This window comes from Gymnoscopelus microlampas (assembly GCF_963454915.1).
Source record: "Gymnoscopelus microlampas genome assembly, chromosome: 15".
Classification (NCBI taxonomy): domain Eukaryota; kingdom Metazoa; phylum Chordata; class Actinopteri; order Myctophiformes; family Myctophidae; genus Gymnoscopelus; species Gymnoscopelus microlampas.
In genome coordinates, this window is record NC_139952.1 from 12,644,410 (window position 1) to 12,669,039 (window position 24,630).

General features: G+C 41.6%; 3 protein-coding genes across 3 annotated transcripts in view; all 3 read left to right on the forward strand.

Annotated features, from left to right (window-relative positions):
* Positions 1 to 226: 226 nt before the first annotated feature.
* On the forward strand, positions 227 to 1,117 carry LOC311061655 (chemerin-like receptor 1; the record flags this gene model as incomplete). The annotated part of the gene is made up of 1 exon (XM_084080345.1): positions 227 to 1,117. The coding sequence occupies one exon, from the start codon at positions 227 to 229 to the stop codon at positions 1,115 to 1,117; it is 891 nt and encodes a 296-aa protein (XP_083936471.1).
* A 6,188-nt stretch (positions 1,118 to 7,305) lies between these two features.
* On the forward strand, positions 7,306 to 17,116 carry LOC311061656 (chemerin-like receptor 1; the record flags this gene model as incomplete). The annotated part of the gene is made up of 2 exons (XM_084080346.1): positions 7,306 to 8,403; positions 17,064 to 17,116. The coding sequence occupies 2 exons, from the start codon at positions 7,306 to 7,308 to the stop codon at positions 17,067 to 17,069; spliced, it is 1,104 nt and encodes a 367-aa protein (XP_083936472.1). The 3' UTR covers positions 17,070 to 17,116.
* Positions 17,117 to 22,084: 4,968 nt separating this feature from the next.
* LOC311061657 (formyl peptide receptor 2-like) overlaps positions 22,085 to 24,630 on the forward strand; it is a gene marked incomplete at both ends in the record, with an annotated part of 3,191 nt that continues 645 nt past the window's right edge. Inside the window, 2 exons of the mRNA XM_084080347.1 lie at positions 22,085 to 23,134; positions 24,504 to 24,524. Of these exons, the coding sequence (XP_083936473.1) occupies positions 22,085 to 23,134; positions 24,504 to 24,524 (1,071 nt within the window). The remainder of the gene's footprint in view (positions 23,135 to 24,503; positions 24,525 to 24,630) is intronic.

Sequence of the window (24,630 nt, forward strand, 5' to 3'; positions counted from 1 at the left end):
CCTTTTTTGGGGATAAATATTGTATCATGGACTTGTTATCGTGAATCGTGATATAGCATTGTATCATGAGTTTTTGTTAGTGTTACATAAGTAGTACTTAGACATTAGTACTAGTACTTATGAATAGTTATAAAGTCTTACCTAGAGGATAATAATACATGCAGGTAGAAATTAACACATGATGTAATAAAACAAAGCATGTACTTTTTGTTTTAGGACAATTGAGATGACAGCCAATGAAACCCTATCTGTCAAGATTGTGTCCCCCGTCATTTACAGCCTGGTCTTTGTGCTCGGCGTGCTGGGGAATGGAGTTGTCATCTGGGTGACAGGCTTCAAAATGAAGAAAACCATCAACACTGTTTGGTTCTTCAACCTCGCTGTGGCCGACTTCCTCTTCACAGCGCTCCTGCCCCTGAGAATCACAGAAAGAGCTCTGGACGGCTACTGGCCTTTTGGCAGATTCATGTGCAAACTGAACAGCGCCGTTCTCTTCCTGAACATGTACGCCAGCGTCTACAGTCTGATGGTCATCAGTATTTACAGATGTTTATGTGTGGTGTGGCCAGTGTGGGCCCAGAACTACCGCAGTATCAGAAAGGCGTCTTGTGTGAGTCTGGGTGTCTGGGTACTGGCCTTGGCTCTCAGCTCCCCTTGCTTCATCTTTATTGACACACGTGCCTCCCTTTTTAACGACACCATTAAGTGCCACACCAACTTTGCACTCACCGATAATATTATCTTAACTCCGTCCGCAGAGTTGGAGAAGTTTCGAGTTTTTGGGGCCTTGATCATCACTCGCTTCCTCATGGGATTTGTGGTCCCTTTCACCGTCATCGTCTCCTGCTATTCTGTCATCATCTACCAGGTCAGGAGGAATCGCTCTCTGGCTAGCCAAACCGGTCGCCCCTTCAAAATCATAGCAGCTGTTACCACCAATTTTTTTCTGTGCTGGGCCCCCTATCACATCATGCAACTAAGTTGGTTGATGATGGCGGCAGATTACAGTGAAATATTGGTACTTGTGGTGATCATAACTTTCTGCCTGGCATATATCAACAGCTGCCTGAACCCGCTGTTGTTTATTTATTTGTTATATTCCATCCAGACTGGCTAAGATTGGCTTCCAAAGTTTGCTGGTGTGGCCCATTTTGAACAAAATGCCTCAAATCATGAACGCTCCGATTGCTGTGAAACCTTGCACGCACATTCCCACTAGGCCAAGGAAGAAATGCCCCTCATTTTTCAAATGGGCCTCATGTTGTCAATATAACAGCCAGATTTACGATTTAGCCTATACTGTAACTCTTCAACCGTAGGTCATACAATCAAAACAAATTTTCCTTGGATTCCTCTTGGATCATTACGCAACTCCCCAAATTAGCCATGGCCATTTCCACCTGACAAGTTTTCCGTCATGTTGCGTTTTTCTTTTACAAAACACAGTTTCTCATATTCCATTCCAATTGGTTGTGATTGACTCAAAACTTTGCGTTTGCACAAATTGCCACAAATCATGATTGCTGAAACTTTACGGAATACTTTAAGGTGACTCTCCACCAAACAGACTACAACAGACTGCAACAGACTGGTAGTCTGTTGGCAAAGGTTGGCATTTCGTTCAGCACAAGCAACAATGTGCGTCGGCCGACGGCACATTGTTTTGCACATGCGTTAACAAAATCAGATGACAGAACTCTCCACATGGAAGGGCCATGGGCAGCCCCTGTCAAGTGGTGAAACTGGTCACATTTTTAGCACACATAGCACATAGCTTTGCTTTGGAGTTGATCGATTGGTATAGGAATTGAGAGTTGAGATTGAGAATATGGTAACTAGTTCAAATGTGTAAATGTCTCTGGCCTATTTAGGCTTGCTTCTGGTGCCAGTAGCATAGGAGAGGTACACTCTAAGGAGCCTTAACCCCCCTCTCTCCCCCGTCTTCTCTACCCCACGGCTCTACCAGTGGGCCCAAAAACGGAACATGCTCGGTTTCTCTGAATCGGGCCGAAAGAGGTCCAACTCGACGCAACGACGATATCCGACAACAATTAGTTTTCTTTGAATTCTTGAATTTACAACAGCAGCAGTCTGTGACAAACACGTTTTGGCTACTAAGGCCTTCATCAGATGATTTTAAACATCTTGATCACATGACATCAGAGATAATGTGTAGCAAAAAGTGTGTTTTGAGAAAATGCTATATGGAGGAAAATGTAATCTGGCACAAGTGAATCCAAGGATGGGAAAAAAATATGTTTATTGTATGTGCTATGTCTCACTGGGTCACCAGTAATGTGATCGCTTGTGCTGTGTTTGTTGTGCTGTGCCTATACTAGTGTTGGGAGTGTTGGGGTTTTCGGGGATCAATTGGTTATCCTGTTGTGTTGTGTTGTTTTTGTTGTTCTGTGTGTGTGAAGACAGTAAAGTGAGGTTCTCTGGAAAACTGTGTCATGGCCTATTATTCAAAGACATAATAATATGAACTGTGTGCAGTAATTACGCTCAAGGTGAAACTGAGATAATTGGCTTTAAAGTTTTTTCCAAATGGCCAGCCAAATGAGTTGTATATACAAGTGATATTACTTTAATTGTGCATGTATTCATGAGATTATTCTCATGCCTAAAAAACAGAATGGCTGATTTGACCCTTGGCCCCAAAAATGTTGTTACTGTCAAATATAATGCCTTTGCATTACCTACATGGCTCTATTACCAATGCAAAGGCAAAGTGCAGTAACATCACCACCTGTCCTCTGTACAGACCTCCTTCAGAGGACGGCCTCTTCCAAGTGGGACCAGAGACATTGGCGTGGCTTTGCGACACTGAGCTGGACATATGACGATGATACACGAAAGAAGAAGAGAAGTGCAGTAACGACTGAACAATGTTGTTGTTTTTGGTGTTGTTCTGATCATATTTAATAGTATGCAACTATACTTATGGATTTGTGCATGTTTATTTAAGTCTGGACAAATTGATACTTTAACACATCGGGTGCCAATTACGGTCTGAACCGTGTGTTTACTTAGTATCGCTCCGGTGCCGTTCACGGTCAGAACCGTGATTTCAGTCTTTTTGTTTTTTTCGTTTTTCTCCGTGCGGGCGGGGCTAGAGCAGCTCTGGGAGCTCCCGTTGTAATCCTGCGAAGGAAGTGCCAGATCGCTCACCGGAAACAAAAAAAATTCTCCCATCCGCTTCCTGTCTATTTCCTACTTTGAAACGCCTATCTCCGAATCTGTTTCCTGTGGGGAAAACCGGTCATGCGCGATGCGCGATCCCCCCCCCCCGTTGTAACTCGCGAGGGAAATGTTATGGTTCCAGGCTGTAGCCAGGCTCATGGCACAACATGAATCGATGCTTTTTTTGGCGTGGATTTGCTTGTAACGCACGCGGAAGCTTTAAACAGCAAAGCGCAGTCAACGGGGAGAATGCTGGCACCCACGGTAAGTTGTTATGAAAAAATGCTGTCACCCGATGTGTTAATAGTGATGCCATATTTTAGTCTTAATATCATTTAATTTAAAGAGGTGGTGCCATGGTTTTGTACTTTTTCTGTTTTTCATGTGTCTATGAGGTTGACAGAACTTCATTAGACCCCCTGTTGGTGTTGTTATGTGTAATGATGTGTTCCCTGACTATTTGGGGTTTCTTCCATTGAGAGTCTAAAGTGCCAATAAAAAAACAGCGCTACTGACGCCCTAAAATCATACCCTCCCCCTCATTATCATCAGGTGTTATCAACAGGTGTGGGCTGGGCAGGTGGGCAAGAGTGTGGAACAAAGTAAATACACAGAGGGAGAGAGAGAGCAGCAAAAGTAGCTAAACAATTCATGAGACTCACCACTACTGCAATGCAGTGGCGTGTGGCCGGACTGTGCGCTCGTGCGAAGCAGGTGCGAGCGAAGCATGTGCGCGCGAACATTTGCGGTTATTAGCGGTTTTAGACACTTTTTTCGCGGGTTTCTGACGGATTTCGGATACCTATATATACACTGTTATAAAAATGGCTGAATATGATATAAAAAATATATATATATTTTTTTTTTCAAAAAAAATTGGGGGTGGGCATGCAGAAAAAACATATGGGTGGGCCCAGGCCTACCTATGCCCACCCGTGGCTACGCCCCTGCTGCAATGGATGATTGAAAGATCAGTACTTCCATATTGCATGGTGTTCACGTTGGTAAAAACATTAAAATGAGCGATCCAAAATACATTCATTCCCCACAGCACAGAGAAGTAGCCAGTACTAATCAGACTTCCTGTAGTGGCTTTTTCAAAATAAGACTCACTGAATAGTATCAGAAGAGAAAGCAATGGTTATGGTTATTCAATACAGGTTCCTTTCTTTCTCTTACTTGCAGTCCGAAACCCAGAATCCATTCTATCCTCAATAATAAATAAATAAATGTATTTGCACAACTCAGAGCAAAATGATTGATAGTAAGGAACCAAATGTACCCTTACATTGCCTACATATCTGTAACTCTGAGAGTGTAAAAATGTATTTTTTTTTCCCAACACAAGATATGATGTGTTATATTTTTTTTTATTTTTTTTTTATTTTTAACCAGAGGTTTGGGCCGCTTCGCGGCCCTCACATCTCGTCCCGATCAAAAGATACTGCGGCCAGAAGAAAGGAAAGGTGCTGTGGCTAAAATGTTAGGATGTAGTAGGAAATGCAGTTTTTTATTAACCGTACATTATGTAAGTACATTGAAGGCGGGGAAATAAGCCTAAATATTAGCCAGAGCACTGATCAACAGTCTGTGGCAAGTTTGGAGGCAAGTGGAGCGATCGTACGTACTTTTACCCCAGTCGAACTTTTGGAGGTCATTTCAATTATAGTAGTAGGATCAGTATCGCGGGAAGTAGGGGCGCGGGGGGGGGCGGGGGGGGGCCCCCCTCCCGAACCGAATAAACCGAATTTAGGTGACCAAAAACCCCCAAAACCGTGAGAAAAAAAAATCGCGCATACCGCACCCCCAACCTAAAAGGTATTCCCGCGGCTATGAGTAGGATACTGAGCAGCATCGTTCTCAACATGCACAGATAGTCTGATGGTTTACAATCTACACCGCTAGTTGCTTACCTAACTGATATAACTTAACCCATTCAATCCGGTAACGCATCTGTGTAATTTTAGATTTTGTGGTAAAATAAAAACTTGTGATCAATCAATATATACTTTCGATCAACCTTATTATGTGCTATATACCTGTGCTATTGATAGGTTACATGTCATTGCTTTCGGGCAGAAACCTTGTATGATCAGGAAATGGAAGAACCTTGTTGACTTATTATACAACTTGATAAGAAAGAGGCAGAGAAATAATTATGTACATCGAAATATAGTCTAAATATTATTTATTTACTATTGTAAGTAAGTGCACATACTGTACAATACAGGTGGCAGCATCAGCTGTATACCCATATCCCTGAGGGACTGCGTTGATATTAGTAGTTGGTTGTCTAGCAACAGCTACTCCAACTCAACCGAGTTGGATGAGTATGAAAGGTTTGGAAAATCCTGCACAACTAAAATACTATATGAATGGTGTCAGTATAAATGATAATATAATACTGAGCAGCATCGTTCACAACCTGCACCGCTAGTTGCTTACCTAAGTATTGATTATTATTTATTCAAAAGCACATGTTAATACTTTACATTGGTTCAATATTTATAAAACCCACACACACACACGTAACCTCTTCAATTTTCACTTTAAAACATTTCAAAAATAGCACAAACAACAGATCTAGGCTGTTTTATAACTTGTGTGTGACACTGCAGTATGACAAAGTAGGGAATTAATATACAAAACATTTTTAGATATGAAGCGACGTTTCTGCTTGACAGCAACGATAGGACACCTCCTACAGTGAGCTCCTCACTGACCACAGTTGTCTGGCTGACGTCTCTTCAACACTTTGAAACAGGTATATTTTCTTTTCTTTATTTCTCTCCTTATCTAAACAGTCTATTAATGATTGTTATAAGAATATATAGAGCTATTTAACACTTGGTTACCTTTTATTAAGAGTTGGTAAATGTCAATGTGTGAAATGTTTCATCAGCTGTATTTAGTAAGGAGCATACGTCATTATCGTGAAAAAACAATGATAATGTATATATTTGCAATGTCATGGGTGTGCAACGGTAGGCCTACTACAATATGACAGGTATTTATTTTATTTTTTGACCAGCAGCGGAGGGAGACGAGCGTCTTTTATACAGATTCACTGATTTCTAGAACATAATCATGTCAGAAACCTTAGCAGACGATGCAATATATGAACACATACTGTTGACATGGTAAACATTTACATGGCTTGCTCCAAGGATTGATGATCTATAAGTGTGGGACCTCTCTTTTTGTGGGTTAGTATAAATCAGGCGTGCGTTAGGAAATGTGGTTTGACGTGGGAATGTATTAAAACTGACGTGGGTTATCTTACATAATAATTTTAGAAATGTCAGTAAGTCAGTCAGTTAATCTAGCTTGGTACTCCTCAGTGACTTAAGCAATTGCTCTGCACTTGCACATGGCCATTGATCATTAGAATATGCACACCGTGGGGAAGCCCCTTTTTTCTGTGCGCTTCTGAATGATGCTATGATGCATATGCACTGCAGATTTCACAATATTTCACTGCTTCCCCGATCTTGCGCGTCATAGAAAAAGGCAAACGATTATTGATCTTGAATGGACTGCATTAATTTAGCGCTTTTTTCCAAAGCGCTTTACAATGTAGGCCTATTTGACATTCACCCATTCACACACCGCTGGCGGAGGAAACCATGCAAGGCACCAACCTGCTCATCGGCAGCAGTTAGGGGTTCAGTGTCTTGCTCAAGGACACTTCGACAAGTAGCCAGGAGGAGCCGGGAATCGCCCCATCTTGTAGTGCGGCCAGTTTATTCCACTACAGTATATCGCATAGTCTGACATGGTACCATCGTGAAAGAGAAAATAAAGTTGTGTAGTACGTACAGGCCATTACACTCACAGCTCATGCTATGATACCCACATTTTAAATTAAAAGTTGAGTCCTACACATTTGAGTTTTTCAGCCATGTTTTTGGGGGATAAATATTGTATCGTGGACTTATTATCATGAATCGTGATATAGCATTGTATCATGAGTTTTTGTTAGCGTTACATAACTAGTATTTTGGCCATTATAAATGGTTATAAAGTCTTACTCACATATATAGGATAATAATACATGCAGGTATAAATTAAGACATGGTGTGATAAAACAAAGCATGTACCTTTTCTTTTAGGACAATTGAGATGATAACCACAACCACTGAAACCCTGCAGCTGAATTTGTCTGGTCACTTTGACTACGATTATGAAGAACCTCCACCATATATACCATGTGCCAAGGTTGAACATGCTGAACTACAAAGATCTGCCAAGATTGTGTCCCTCGTCATTTACAGCCTAGTCGTTGTGCTCGGCGTGCTGGGGAATGGAGTTGTCATCTGGGTGACGGCCTTCAAAATGAAGAAAACCATCAACACTGTTTGGTACCTCAACCTTGCTGTGGCCGACTTCCTCTTCACAGCATTCCTGCCCCTGAGAATCACAGAAAGAGCTCTGGACCGCCACTGGCCTTTTGGCCCATTCATGTGCAAACTGAACAGCACTGTTCTCTTCCTGAACATGTATGCCAGCATCTATAGTCTGATCGTCATCAGTATTTACAGATGTGTATGTGTGGTGTGGCCAGCGTGGGCCCAGAACCACCGCAGCATCAGAAAGGCGTCTTGTGTGAGTCTGGGTGTCTGGGTACTGGCCTTGGCTCTCAGTTCCCCTTACTTCATCTTTAAGGACACAATCACCATCTGTGATAAGAACATCACCACGTGCAGCTACAAATTTGCACGCACTGATGACAGTACGCCCACAGTGTTTCAGTTGATTATTTTTCGAACTCAGGCCATGATCATCACTCGCTTCCTCATGGGATTCGTTGTCCCTTTCACCGTCATCGTCTCCTGCTTTTCTGTCATCATCTACCGGCTCAGGAGGAATCGCTCTCTGGCCAGCCAATCAGGTCGCCCCTTCAAAATCATAGCAGCTGTTATCACCACATTTTTTCTGTGCTGGGCCCCCTATCACATCTTGCAACTAAGTCGGTTGATGATGGCAGCAGGTCACAGTGAAACACTGGAACATGTGATCATCATAGTTTTCTGCTTGGCATATATCAACAGTTGCCTGAACCCGCTGTTGTACGTGTTCATGGGTCAGGATTTCAAGAATGAAGTACATAAGTCTGTCCTAAAAGTGCTGGAGAACGCTTTCACTGAAGAGCTGCCCCAGACCAACACTTCCACAAATCCAGGGACCACCAGTCATGAGATTGCCTTGTCTGAGGCACAGGTTTAGGGTCATTTTGGATTCACTTTAGTGTGCACACAAACTGCTCTTGAAACGATGATGAAAGATGTCCAAAATAATATGTTGAAGTGATAGTTTTTAAAAACAATATTGTTTGTAGCTTTGACTTTGACATCTTGAATGTTTTTTTCTCCCTTCTCTCCCCCCTCCTTTTATTTATTTCCCCTTTCTGAAAAAATCGAATTAAAATGCTGGCGCTTATGCAAACATTTATTTGACCTACATCTTTACACCTGTAAACCAGTGATGTGACAAAAAGCTGATTCTTGATTCTCTTGATTCAGGTGTGAGTTTGTATTTTTTGTATTTTATATGATGATGATGCACACTATGCATTTTGCTAATTATTTACAAAATGGTTTAATGATCATATTTATAAGGCCTACAGCATATTCTAAATACTGGAAATGTGCACTCCTCTGAGTGCAGATCTCCAGAGCATGGCTGACACAGAGCTTTTTCTCATGGGTTATAGCGCCACCAGGAGGCCGATTTGTGCAAAACCGATTTACTCCTACAGATTTTATCCAAACGTCATGAAAATCGGTACACAGTATCTCTATAGTCATGTGATTAACACAGATCTGTCCGATTTTTCATATTCCATCCTCATTGGCTAAGGTTGGCTTCCAAAGTTTGAGGGTTGGTCCGTTTTGAACAAAATGCCTGAAATCATGAAGGCAGCTTGCGATATCCGTAAAATTTCACACACACATTCCCACTAAGCCGAGAAAGAAATGGCACCCTTTTCACATTGGTTATAGAGCCACCAGCAGGTCTAATTTAGCAAAACACATTATTGGAACAAAATGCCTCATATCATGAATGCAGTGTCCGATTGCCCTGAAAGGCCTAAGAAGAAATGACACCGTTTTCACATTGGCCTATTATAGCGCCACCAGGAGGCCACAATAACGTACCTGACCTGGCGGAGGAGACCTGTGCTCCGAGGAGCACTTTTTCTAGTTTTGTTTGTTTCCATGTTTTGTTTTTGCTTTTTTTTTATGGTATCTTTTCATCTGGTTTTGATGAGAAAGACATGTGACTAACAGCTTCAGTTATTTAAAAACCTGTGGCTTAAACCACCAGCTGATACAGGAACCACATGACACAAACTGAACCCGTTGACAGGAAGCTTGATGAGAAAGAGGCAGAGAAAGATGAAGGAAATAATTATGTACATCGAAATATAGTCTAAATATTATTTACTTACAATTGTCAGTAAGTACACATACTGTACAATACAGCTGGGAGCATCAGCTGTTTATATCCCATAACCCAGAGGGACTGCATTGGAATTGTTTGTTGGTTGTCTAGCAACAGCTGGTTGAGTTGGATGAGTTTAGGAAAGATTTTTGAAAATCCTGCACAACCTACTATGAATGGTGTCAGTATAAATATTAATATATTACTGAGCAGCATCGTTCTCAACATGCACAGATAGTCTGTTGGTTCACAAACTATTGATTATTATTTATTCACAAGCTCTTGTTAATACTTTACATTGGTTCAATATTTATGAAAAACACAGACAAACATAACCTCTTGAATTTTCACTTTAAAAAGTTTCAAAAATAGCACAAACAACAGATCTAGGCTGTTTTATAACTTGTGTGTGACACTGCAGTATTAATAGGGAATTAATACACAAAACATTTTTAGATATGAAGATGCATGTTTGACAACAACGATAGGACACCTCCCACAGTAAGCTACTCACTGACCACAGTTTGAACAAGACTCTGGCTGACGTCTCTTCAACACTTTGAAACAGGTATATTTTATTTTCGTTATTTCTCTCCTTATCTAAACAGTCTATTAATGATTGCTATCAGAATATAGAGCTATTTAACACTTGGTTACCTTTTATTAAGAGTTGGTAAATGTCAATGTGTGAAATGTTTCATCAGCTGTATTTAGTAAGGAGCATACTGTCATTATCGTGAAAAAAACATGATATATATTTGCAATATCATAGGTGTGCAATGGTAGGCCTACTACAGTATCATAGGTATTTTTCTTTCTTTTTTTGACAAGCAGCGGAGGGAGACGAGCACAAGACGGCGATCAGATTATACAGATTCACTGATTTCTAGAACGTGTGTGTGTGTGTGTGTGTGTGTGTGTGTGTGTGTGTGTGTGTGTGTGTGTGTGTGTGTGTGTGTGTGTGTGTGTGTGTGTGTGTGTGTGTGTGTGTGTGTGTGTGGGTGTGTGCTTCTGAATGATTCTATGATATACATTATGCACTGCAGATTGCACAATATATCTCACCGCTTCCCCGATCTTGCGCAACGTCATAGAAAAAGGCAAACGATTATTGATCTTGAATGGACTGCATTAATTTAGAGCTTTTCTCCAAAGCGCTTTACAATGTAGGCCTATTTCACATTCACCCATTTACACACCGCTGGCGGAGGAAACCATGCAAGGCACCAACATGCTCATCGGGAGCAGTTAGGGGTTCAGTGTCTTGCTCAAGGACACTTCTTTTTTGGGGATAAATGTTGTATCGTGGACTTGTTATCGTGAATCGTGACTGATATAGCATTGTATCATGAGTTTTTGTTAACGTTACAGTATTTAGGCCATTATAAATGGTTATAAAGTCTTGCTTACCTAGAGGATAATAATACATGCAGGTAGAAATTAAGACATGATGTGATAAAACAAATCATGTACCTTTTCTTTTAGGACAATTGAGATGATAACCACAGCCAACTACTACGTCGACTATAATCTTTTGGACATCTCGCAATATGAAGATTATATAGAATATAAACGTGCCAAGGCTGAACATGATGAACTAGAAAGATCTGTGCTCCTCGTCATTTACAGCCTGTTCTTTGTGCTCGGCACGCTGGGGAATGGAGTTGTCATCTGGGTGACGGGCTTCAAGATGAAGAAAACCATCAACACCGTTTGGTACCTCAACCTCGCTGTGGCCGACTTCCTTTTCACAGCATTCCTGCCCCTGAGAATCACAGAAAGAGCTCTGCATGACCACTGGCCTTTTGGCACAATCATGTGCAAACTGGACAGCACCTCTCTTTTCCTGAACATGTATGCCAGTGTCTACAGTCTGATGGTCATCAGTATTTACAGATGTGTATGTGTGGTGTGGTCAGTGTGGGCCCAGAACCACCGCAGCGTCAGAAAGGCGTCTTGTGTGAGTCTGGGTGTCTGGGTACTGGCCTTGGCTCTCAGCTCCCATAAATTCATCTATATGGACATCTATATCTCCTTCCCTGATAACATCACCAAGTGCCTGCACAAATTTGCAGACACTATCACTAAGGACAGTGAGACCACAGTGTTTGAGTTGAATAGTTTTCGAACTCAGGCCATGATCATCACTCGCTTCCTCATGGGATTCGTGGTCCCTTTCACCGTCATCGTCTCCTGCTATTCTATCATCATCTACCGGCTCAGATGGAATCGCTCTCTGACCAGCCAATCACGCCGCCCCTTCAAAATCATAGCAGCTGTTATCACCAAATTTTTTCTGTGCTGGGCCCCCTATCACATCTTCCAACTAAGTTGGTTGATAATGCCGGCAAATGACATTGAAACACTGGAACTTGTGGTCATCATAGTTTTCTGCCTGGCATATATCAACAGCTGCCTGAACCCGCTGTTGTTTATTTATTTATCATATCCCATCCGGACTGGCTAAGATTGGCAGGTGTGGCCCATTTTGAACAAAATGCCTCAAATCATGAACACTCCGATTGCTGTGAAACCTTGCACGCATATTCCCACTAGGCCAAGGAAGAAATGCCCCCCAATTTTTCAAATGGGCCTCATGTTGTCGCTATAACAGCCAGATTCACGTTTAAGCCTATAACTAATTATTTTTCTTGGATTCCTTGGATCATTACGCCACTCCCCAAATTAGCCATGGCCATTTCCATCTGACAGGTTTTCTGCCATGTTGCGTTTTTCTTTTGCAAAACAGTTTTTGCTACTACTCATACCGATTTTGTCCAAATTTACCTCACCCAAATTGACCCGCCATATCTCTGTAATCATGTGATCAAGATCTGTCAGATTTCTCATATTCCATTCCAATTGGTTGTGATTGCCTCAAAACTTTGCGTTTGCACAAATTGACACAAATCATGATTGCTGAAACTTTGCACGCACATTCACAGTAGGCCAAGGAAGAACCTCCAGCCCAATTCTTTCATATCGGCAGCCTGTGTAGGCAACCCGGCCTGGCGGGGACCTGTGCTCCGAGGAGCACACTTTAAGGTGACTCTCCACCAAACAGACTACAACAGACTGCAACAGACTGCTAGTCTGTTGGCAAAGGTTCGCATTTCGTTCAGCACAAGCAACAATGTGCGTCGGCCAACGGCACATTGTTTTGCACATGCGTTAATGAAATCAGATGGCAGAACTCTCCACACATGAGGCGCCAGTAGTTTGCAGCGCTGGTGTTACCAGTGTTGCCAGCTCTGCTTATCATAAGCGACTTTGGTCTTGTTTTCCTGTAAGTCGCTTGTTAATATTATCATTAATTAAAATGATGCTCCACACAAATGGAACAAACTTCAGGACTCTCTGAAACTGGAGCGATTGGTCTAAATAGAAACATTTAGGGTACTTCTTGAGGACACATTGCATAGTAACTCCACCTGTTTCATGGAACACTGTATTTATTGTCTCCGCCAGGCCAAAAGGCATGGCGAGAGAGTATGTTTTACCCCCTGTCCGTCCGTCTGTGTGTCCGTCTGTGTGTCCCTCCGTGTGTCTGTCCGTGTGTCCGTCCGTCCGTGTGTCCTGTCCGTGTGCGACCAGCTAATCTCAGGCACCGTCGGCCCGGTCGCTGCGAAACTGTGCACACACACTCCCTGGATGCCAATTCAGAACCTCTGCCCCAAAATTTTCACATGGGCCTGTTATAGCGCCACCAGGAGGCCGATTTGTGCAAAACCCATTTCTTTATATTACTCCTACAGATTTTATCCAAACGTCATGCAAATCGGTACACAGTATCTCTATAGTCATGTGATCAACACGGATCTGTCAGATTTCCCATATTCCATCCTGATTGGCTAAGGTTGGCTTCCAAAGTTTGCAGGATTGGTCCGTTTTGAACAAAATGCCTCGAACTATGCCCGCAGCTTGCGATTTCCGTGAAATTTCACACGCACATTCCCACTAGGCCGAGGAAGAAATGCCACCCTTTGCACATTGGCCTGTTATAGCGCCACCAGCAGGTCTAATTTAGCAAAACACATTTTTGGAACAAAATGCATCAAATCATGAAAGCAGTTTTCGATTGCCCTGAAAGGCCTAAGAATAAATGGCAACCTTTTCACATTGGCCTATTATAGCGCCACCAGGAGGCCACAATAACGTCCCTGACCTGGCGGTCCTGGTCCGGACCTGTGTCCGAGGAGCACTTTTTCTAGTTTTTATCTGTGATGATCGTAATTTGATTCAAATGGTTTTTCATTATGTATGTAATTAATTTTGTTTTAGATGCTGTTATCAGGGCGTCCTTGAAAAAGAGAGCTTTACTCTCAATGGGCTCCCCTGAATGAATAAATCAAGAAGAAAGAATATTCACAGTGGTGGAAGAAGTGCTCGGATATTTTACTTAAAGAGGTGGTGCCATAGACCGTAAAAAATATGGACGAAGAGAACGGTGACGTCACCCATTGGTTTCTACAGACCGTAAATGAAGCCGATTGTTCAGGAGCGTGCAATCCGCCATCTTTAATATATACCATTGGGCAGGTCGGAACTCAAACGCTATTGCTTGAGACCAGACATGTGACTAGGGAACCAGAAAACAATCCCCAAAGAATGCTATTGGTTGTGTAGCTTGTCAATCAAGAGCGGGGGCGGGGAATGAATGCTATTGGTTGTGTAGCAAGTCAATCAAATCATCCCGCCCCTCCTGGAGCATAGCCTACTTTATCGTCAATTTTAGAATAAATGGGACCATAATTTAGCAAAACGCATATCATGATGATTGAAAGGAGACTTTAAACTAGCGACTGAAAGCATATAGTATTTATGACAATTTGTATTAAGGTAAGAAAATCGAGTCTAAAGTTTGTCAAAAACCCATTCGGTTACAATGAGAGAATATTCCTTCTGACACCTGCAGGGGTAAAACAGCTCCATACAGGCCATTCATATGAACTGTCTCTCTTCCGTATCGGCCTCATTGTAAATATGTCAGGCTGGCCCCTTGGTTGTGAGCTTGTAGATCGGCTGTTTTCAAATAGCTGTAGCTGAAAAGTGACACTTTTGCATGTCTGTATAATTCTTCTCTACCCAACGGCTCTACCAGTCGGCCCAAAAACTGAACATGCTCGGTTTCTCTAAGTCGGGGCCGAAAGAGGTCCGACCCGACGTAACGACGATATCCGACAACAATTTGTCGGCGGCAGACGCTTTCCAACGCTTTCCGACGCAGAGTCTGCCCAAAATCGGTGCGGTGGAGAGCTGCCTTTAGTTCACACTGAAGTTTTCTTTGAATTCTTGAATTTACCACAGCAGCAGTCTTTGAAAAACGTGTTTTGGCTACTAAGGCCTTCATCAGATGATCTTAAACATCTTGATCACATGACACCAGAGATAATGTGTAGCGAAAAGTGTGTTTGAGAAAACGCTATATGGTGGAAAATGTAATCTGGCACAAGTGAATCCAAGGAATCCATGGGGGGAAAAAAAGGTATTGTATGTATGGCCACTGGAGGGCTCCGTAGTTATGTCTCACTGGGTCACCAGTAATGTGATCGCTTGTGCTGTGTTTGTTGTGTTCTGCCTATACTAGTGTTGGGGTTTTCGGGGATCAATTGGTTATCCTGATGTGTTGTGTTGTTTTTGTTGTTCTACAGTATGTGTGTGAAGACAGTAAAGTGAGGTTCTCTGGCAAACTGTGTCATGGCCCATTATTCACAGACATAATAGTATGAACTATGCTGCCCTACAAAGCCAGAGTGCAGTATACGCTCAAAGTGAAACTGAGATAATTGGCTTTAAAGTTTTTCAACTGGCCAGCCAAATGAGTTATAGGTAAATACAAGTGATATTACTTTAATTGTGCATGTATTCATGAGGTAATCCTGATGCCTAAAAAACTGAATGGCTGATTTGACCATTGACCCCAAAACTGTAGTTATTGCACAATGCCTTTGCATTACCTACTGTACATGGCTCTAATACTGTACCAATGCAAAGGCAAAGTGCAGTAACTACAATGTTGTTTTTGGTGTTGTTCTGATCATATTTAATAGTATGTATCAATATACTTATGCATTTGTGCATGTTTATGTAAGTCTGGACAAATTTATATTTTAATAGTGATGCCAAGAGGGACAGAGTATTTCTACATTGTGGTATTGATACTTTTACTTAAGTAAAAAATATGAGTACTTTGTCCACCACTGTGACTGGACATAAGTAGAATATTACTGTATTAGATGAGAACAAAATGGCCTCCAAACATCTGTTTTTATTTTACTTTATTTTATTTTACCACCAAGATGCAGGTAAAATAAAAGCACTTGTGAACTTGTGATCAATCAATATATAATTTCAATCAACCTTAATGTGTTATATGCCTGTGCTATTGATACGTTACATGTTGTTGCCTTCGGGCATAAAACCTTGTATGTCCAAAACTGTTACTTATCAGGAACTGTAAGAACACTTTTTTTTTTAGCAAAAATCGTCCTCCTGGTGGCGCTATAATAGGGCAATGTCAAAAGGGTGGCATTTGTTCCTCAATGTAGTGCCAATCTGCATGCAAAGTTTCACCGCAATCGAACGCTGCGTTCATAATTTTAGGCATTTTGTTAAACGGGCCACTCCTGCAAACTTTAGATGTCAACCAATCAGTATGGAATATGAAACATCTAACAGATCCATCTTGATCACATGACTATAGAGATCATGTTTGGATAAAATATGATGGAGTAATATAAAAATGTTTCTTTTTACATAAGTCGGCCTCCTGGTGGCGCTATAAAATGCAGATGTGAAGTATGCATGGCAAGGGTTTTTCCTTGGCCTCTAGGGATGGCGCATAAAACGTTTTACGTATATTGGTGCAGTTATAGGTGAAAATATGAATCGGCCTGTTATAGCGCCACCATGAGGCTGGTTTGAAAATGTTCAAGTGCCATTTCTTCCTCGGCCTAGTGGGAATGTGCGTGCACAATTTCATGGAGATCGCATGTTTATACATTGCTGCACTGGATGGCATGAATGTTTTAACTGCATCGGACACTGTGTCAACAATACAGTACACGTTTTTATATGCACTACTCTACATCCATTTGTGATGTGTGCAATGGATTCTATTGAAAGGTATCTTTTCATCTGGTGTTGATGAGAAAGACACGTGACTAACAGCTTCAGTTATTTAGAAACCTGTGGCTGAAACTACCAGCTGATACAGGAACCACATGACACAAACTGAAACTGTTGACGGGAAGCTTGATGAGAAAGAGGCAGAGAAAGATGAAGGAAATACTTATGTATCGAGATATAGTCTAAATATTATTTACTTACTATTGTCACATACTGTACAATACCGCTGGCAGCGGCTGTCTATATGTTGTCTGTTGGTTCAACAAAATCAGGGACCACCAGTCAAGAGATTGCCTTCTGAGGCACAGGTTTAGGGTTATCTTTGGATGTATTTTAATATGCACAAAAACTGTTTTTTTTTTCTCAGCACATTCTCCAAGATTGAGACGATGATGAAAGATGTCCAAAATAATCTGTTGAAGTTATAATTTTTGTTTGGAGGTTCTTTGACCTTGACAATTTTCTTTCTCCCTGCTCTCCCTCTCCCCCTCCTTTTATGTCTTCCACCTTTCTGAAAAAATCAAATTAAAACATTTATTTGACCTACAGTACATCTTTACACCTGTAAACCAGTGATCTGACAATAAAGCTGATTCTTGATTCTCTTGATTCAGGTGTGAGTTTGTATTTGTACACAATCACAAAACACATTTAATTTTGTGTTTGTTTGTGGCAGGAATAATGATGATGATGATGATGCACACTATGCATTTTGCTATTTATTTGCAACTACAAAATGGTTTAATGATCATGTTTATAAGGCCAACAGTATATTTTAAATACTGGAAATGTGCACTCCTCTGAGTGCAGCTTTCAGGACATGAGGAAGCTGTGTGGGGGAGGGGGGATGGGGAAATAGAGTTTGTACGACAGACGGTGCAACTATTTCACTTTCTGTTTTGGACTCTTGAACAAAAGGCAGGGCCGGATTCTGAGTCTAATAGCAGATCTACAAGCTCACAACGCGTTGCGATGCGACGCTGGCTTGTGAGCTTGTAGATCTGATATTTTCACTGCAGCCAGATCTGCAATCTTATCTGAATGACTGTTAAAGCAGTTTGTCTAAATTACTTTCTAAATGTTATATTTTCACAGGGATTATTTATTAGTGTAGATATACATTTTGGAGTGGATACATGTGTCCAGATGCCAGTCAGACAGTCAGACAATGCTGCTCCGCAGGTCTAGAATGGAATAAACGGGCGCAGCCAACGTCAACAACTGCTATCGACCAGACTTGAGATTTCAGCGTACGGTAGGCTGAAACCAACGTCAGGATATATTGATACATGCTGTGATCTCGCCGTACACATTATTTGGTCTGCACCGCGTTAATCTCTCAAGAACAGATTCTGCACTGCACTGGAATTTGTCCTGAAGGTTCGTCACACCGTGTGCACACTGTGAGGGAGTGGGCGTGCCTTCAGATCAGGAAGCAGGCCGCGATTTACCCAATCAAATGTAGTGGGCGGGATTCACGTGTCGGTCGATCTTTCCCTACTCGAAACTAACTGAAACTAATTTAACAATAGCGTCCGCGGAGCAGACAAAACCACGGAAAGATACTCACATTTGAACTTACTCTTTCATCATAGAAACAAGTGGGCTTATAACCAAAACGATCCATGTACTCTGGGAGAAGTGGTGTTAGTGTTCCGTGTAGAAATGTTATCTAGTCGGAATGAAAACGCAAGCTCACCACCGGAAGTGTAGCGGTGAAGGCAGACTTAAACCCCGTTTCCTTGCGCACAGGTCCTTCGTCGGCATTGTCCCAGAGTCACACTGAGGAGGAACGAACAGCAGAGGTCGCTGTTTTTCCTTTTCAGTTGAATCTGGGCTCCCAGATTGGCACCGCGTTGATAAATGAGGGCCACTAAATCATTTGCCTGATGAAGACCTAGAAGGTCGAAACGTTGCAAAAATAAAAAGTGAGTTTCTTGGAGCTTGAGAACAGTGTGCGAACTTCCTTCTTCTTTTCCTTGATTCTTCCTTTGATGTCCAGCACCTGGCCTAAATGCAGGCGTGGGATGTGCATACAATCTACTCTTTGAACTTATAATACATCATGAACACATTAATACAATTTCTATGTCAATTTAAGTTCATCAATTTCTTAAGTATATCTAATTGTTTTGTTTTGATGTGATCAATACACAATATAGCCTATTTTCAACGTTTCCCAACTAACCGAAAACAGCCAAATGTAATAACACAAAACAAATGGAATAATACACTCACTGACGAACTCCCAGGAAACTGCACGTGTGCAGCAACTCTGTTGATGATGGCGGCACCATGGAATTGGTAGTTAGTTGTCTAGTAAATGTAGTTGTATTCAATGCATGTTCAGGAGTAGAGACCTCCCTCTGCTCAACCTGGCCACTCCCGTTCTCTATCACATTATCAAGTTCAGCTGCGCTGCTTATCTCTCAGCCAATCCACGTTGCAATCACCACAGTATAAATACACCTGCGATCGTATCACCTACCTGTTTGATTTCACTGCTAGTAAATCCAAATCCCCTCCTCCTCCCCAACCACCTCCTTTCTCACCAATTTTGCTCATCTAACTTTGTTTTTCTCCATCCTCCAGGAGCCCCAGGGCGGGGCAGTGTCGGAGAGAAGGCGACAGACCGCTCCTGAGCAGAGCAACCGCGGCGGTCGCCTGGCTCCCGAGACTATAACCCCACCCTGAGTCTCGCCCCACCAAGGGCTCCCCATCAATACACATACATTTCATTGTGTTCAATAAATACTTGAGCAGAAGGTGTGGTCTCTTACTAGTGAACAGCTGGTTGAGTTGGATGGGTTTAGGAAAGGTTTGGAAAATCCTGCACAACTAAAATACTATATGAATGGTGTCAGTATAAATGATAATATAATACTGCACAGCATCATTCTCACAGATAGTATGTTGGTTCACAACCTACACCACTAGTTGCTTACTGATTATTATTTATTCTTATTAAGCTTATTAAGCTCAAAATAATATACTTTACATTGATTCAATATCTATAAAACCCAAAGACACACATAATAACCTCTTGGATTTTAACTTTAAACAGTTTCAAAAATAGCACAAACAACAGATCTAGGCTGTTTTATGTGTGTGACACTGCAGTATGACAAAGTAGGGAATTAATATACAAAAAAATGTTCAATATGAAGATAGCATGTTTCTGCCTGACAGCAACGATAGGACACCTCCCACAGTGAGCTCCTCACTGACCAGTTTGAACAAGACAGTTGTCTGGCTGACGTCTCTTCAACACTTTGAAACCGGTATGTTTTCTTTTCTTTATGTCTCTCCTTATCTAAACAGTCTATTAATGATTGCTATCAGAATATAGAGCTATTTAACACTTGGTTACCTTTTATTAAGAGTTGGTCAATGTGTGAAATATTTCATCAGCTGTATTTAGTAAGAAGCATACTGTCATTATTGTGAACAAAAACATGATATATATTTTTTGAATTATCATGGGTGTGCGACGGTAGGCCTACTACAGTATGATAGGTATTTATAGAACATTTTGACAGGCAGCGGAGGAAGATGAGCGTTTTGGCGGCGATCAAATTGTACAGATTCACTGTTTTCTACAACATAATCATGTAAGAAACCTTAGCAGACGGTGCAATATATGAACACAGACTGTTGTGCTGACATAATGGTAAACATGCACATGGCTTGCTCCAAAGATTGCTGATCTATAAGTGTGGGACCGCTCTTTTTGTGGGTTAGTATAAATCAGGCGTGCGTTTGGAAATGTGTTTGATTTGACGTGGGAATGTATTCAAACTGACGTGGGTTATCCTACATATAATTTTAGAAAAGTCAGTCAGTCAATCTTGCTTGGTTCTCCTCAGTAGCTCAAGCAATTGCTCTGCACTTGAACATGGCCATTGATCATTAGCATATATGCGCACCGTGTGGAAGCCCCTTTTTTTCTTCTCTTGCGTTTTGCTGTAAACAAACAACGGAAGTGTGTGTGTGTGTGTGTGTGTGTGTGTGTGTGTGTGTGTGTGTGTGTGTGTGTGTGTGTGTGTGTGTGTGTGTGTGTGTGTGTGTGTGTGTGTGTGTGTGTTTGCGACGGGGGACGGCTCTGGCTGTTGAAACTGTTTATGAGCAGGTGTTTATGTGTGTTGTTCTGTGTTGTTCTGTGTTGCTCCGTGGCGACGGGACGCACGCGTGTGTGTGTGTTGGAAGTGTTGCAGGTACCAAGTACAAAGTAACTTTCCATCCCTGATATACTGTCTGTGCACAGCGCATAACCCACACTGCACATACTTTGGGTGCTCATATCCCCCCACGGGTATGGTCTAGTTCTTATAATAGGCCTAATTATAATGCAGATTGTAATGCAAATATTAACTTACAACTGTGCAAATCGATAGTCATCATCTGAGTTCAATTATACCTTGAAACGTATTGAGCAAGTGTTTCCATCACCCATTTGTGCATTACATTTTTTCGATAAGGCCTGAAAATCCACCTCCTTCAACCATGAAAAACTAAGTGTTTCCATTCAGGACTTCAAAATCCAAAATATGCATTAAAATGGGTTGATGGAAACCCAGTTGGGTAGCTATAGAGTGCAAAATAAAAAAATCATCCCCTGGCCTTAGCAGTGAGCTTCTGAATGATTCTATGATATGCATATGCACTGCAGATTGCACGATATCTCTCACCGCTTCCCCGATCTAGTGCAACGTCATAGAAAAAGGCAAACGATTATTGATCTTGAATGGACTGCATTAATTTAGCGCTTTTCTCCAAAGCGCTTTACAATGTAGGCCTATTTCACATTCACCCATTCACACACCGCTGGCGGTGGAAACCATGCAAGGCACCAACCTGCTCAATGGGACCAGTTAGGGGTTCAGTGTCTTGCTCAAGGACACTTTGACAAGTAGCCAGGAGAAGCCGGGAATCACCTTGTCTTGTTGTGCGGCCAGTCTCCCGGCAAAGAAACGCCAAGGATTTATTCCACTATATTTGCATAGTCTGACATGGTACCATCGTGAAATAGAAAAAAAAGTTGTGTAGTACGTACAGGCCTTCACACTCACAGCTCATGTTATGACACGCAAATGTGAAATGAAAAGTTGAGTCCTACACATTTCAGTCTTTCAATCATTTTTTCCTATTTGGGGATAAATATTGTATCGTGGACTTGTTATCATGAATCATGATATAGCATTGTATCATGAGTTTTTGTTAGTTTGGTTAGAAGGTCTTACTTACCTAGAGGATAATAATATATGCAAGTAGAAATTAAGACATGATGTGATAAAACAAAGCATGTACCTTTTCTTTTAGGACAATTGAGATGATAACCACAACCACTGAAACCCTGCAGCTGAATTCATCTGGTCACTTTGACTATGATTATGAAGAACCTCCACCATATATACCATATGCCAAGGCTGAACTCGAAAAATCTGTCAAGATCGTGTCCCTCGTCATTTACAGCCTGGTCGTTGTGCTCGGCGTGCTGGGGAATGGAGTTGTCATCTGGGTGACGGGCTTCAAAATGGAGAAAACCATCAACACTGTTTGGTACCTCAACCTCGCTGTGGCCGACTTCCTCTTCACAGCTCTCCTGCCCCTGAGAATCACAGAAAGAGCTCTGGACGGACGCTGGCCTTTTGGCACATTCATGTGCAAACTGGACAGCACTGTTCTCTTCCTGAACATGTATGCCAGTGTCTACAGTCTGATGGTCATCAGTATTGACAGATGTGTATGTGTGGTGTGGCCAGTGTGGGCCCAGAACCACCGCAGCATCAGAAAGGCGTCTTGTGTGAGTCTGGGTGTCTGGGTACTGGCCTTGGCTCTCAGCTCCCCTTGCTTCATCTTTAAGGACACAATCTCCATCCCTGATAAGGACATCACCAAGTGCATCTACAACTTTGAATTTGATTTTTTTCAAACTCGGGCCATAATCCTCACTCGCTTCCTCATGGGATTCGTGGTCCCTTTCACCGTCATCGTTTCCTGCTATTCTGTCATCATCTACCGGCTCAGGAGGAATCGCTCTCTGGCCAGCCAATCAGGTCGCCCCTTCAAAATCATAGCAGCTGTTATCACCACATTTTTTCTGTGCTGGGCCCCCTATCAAATCTTACAACTAAGTGGGTTGATGATGGCAGCAGGTCACAGTGAAACACTGGATCGTGTGATCATCATAGTTTTCTGCCTGGCATATATCAACACCTGCCTGAACCCGCTGTTGTACGTGTTCATGGGTCAGGATTTCAAGAATGAAGTTCGTAGGTCTGTCCTAAAAGTGCTGGAGAACGCTTTCACTGAAGGGCTGCCTCAGACCAACACTTCCACAAAACCAGGGACCAACAGTCAAGAGATTGCCTTGTCTGAGGTACAGGTATAGGGTTATCTTTGGATTTGTACAAAAACGATGATGAAAGATGTCCAAAATAATATGTTGAGATATTGTTTGGAGGTTCTTTGACTTTGACATCTTTAATGTTAGATGTTTTTCCTCCCTGTTGTCCCTCTCCCCCCTCCTTTTATTTCTTCCCCGTTTCTAAAAAAATAAAATAAAATGCTGGCGCTTATGCAAACATTTATTTGACCTACATCTTTACACTTGTAAACCAGTGATGTGACAATAAAGCTGATTCTTGATTCTCTTGATTCAGGTGTGAGTTTTTAATTTTACACTATCACAAAACACATTTAATTTAGTGTTTGTGTGTGGCAGGAATATGATGATGATGCACACTATGCATTTTGCTATTTATTTGCAACTACAAAATGGTTTAATGATCATGTTTATAAGGCCTACAGTAGCCTATAGTCTAAATACTGGAAATGTGCACTCCTCTGAGTTCAGATCTCCACCAGGCCAGAGCTGTGTCAGTCATGGGGTTCAGCTGTCAGGACACGAGGAAGCTGTGTTGGGGAGGGGAGGTGGGGGAATAGAGTTTGTAAGACAGACGATTCAACTATTTCACTCTCTGTTTTGGACTCAAACTCTTGAACCATAGGCAGGGCCGGATTCTGGGTCCATGGGCCCCTGGGCCTGAGACTGTCTCAGGGCCCCCACAACCTGCAACACACAAATACGTGTCAGTGCCACAGCTTGAACCAAATATGCATACATTGAATGTACAAACAATCCACACAACTGCCTGTCTATTCGCTTTTATAGGAAACCAAATTCCCAATTGGAATGGGAATAGACAGGAATAATAATAATAATAATAATAATAATAAAAATAATAATAATAATAATAATAATAATAATAATACACATTTCACATTAATTCAGAATCACATGCATTCTATCAGTTTAGGCTTAGTAGCTGTACTCAGTGCTTTGTGATCCAGTGATACTGTAACTTTTCTGAATTAGTGCAAATTCCTCTGAGTGACAAGTGTATGACCTCAATGCATGTCATAATACATCATGAACACATTAATACAATGTCTATGTCAATTTAAGTTTATCAATTCATGAAGTGTATCTAATTGTTTTGTTTTGATGTGATCAATACACAGTATAGCCTATTTTCAACTTTTCCTAACTAACCTAAAACGGCCAAATGTAATAAAACAAAACAAATGGAATAACACACTCACTGACGAACTCCCAGAAAACTGCACGTGTGCTTCAACTCTGTTCTTTTAAATCATAGATAAAAAACCTTTCTGTTTGCTGCTGCCTTTCATTTAGATTTTCTATATTCTTCTGCACTGTAAATTTTGCTCTGTGTCCTGAATAGGTGTTTTCTATTAAAGGTAGGGTAAGTGATTTACTTTGGTTAAAATAAGTGTTAAATACTGTAGCTCTATATTCTGATATGGCCTACTTTAACCTTTGAAATATATATATATATATATATATATATA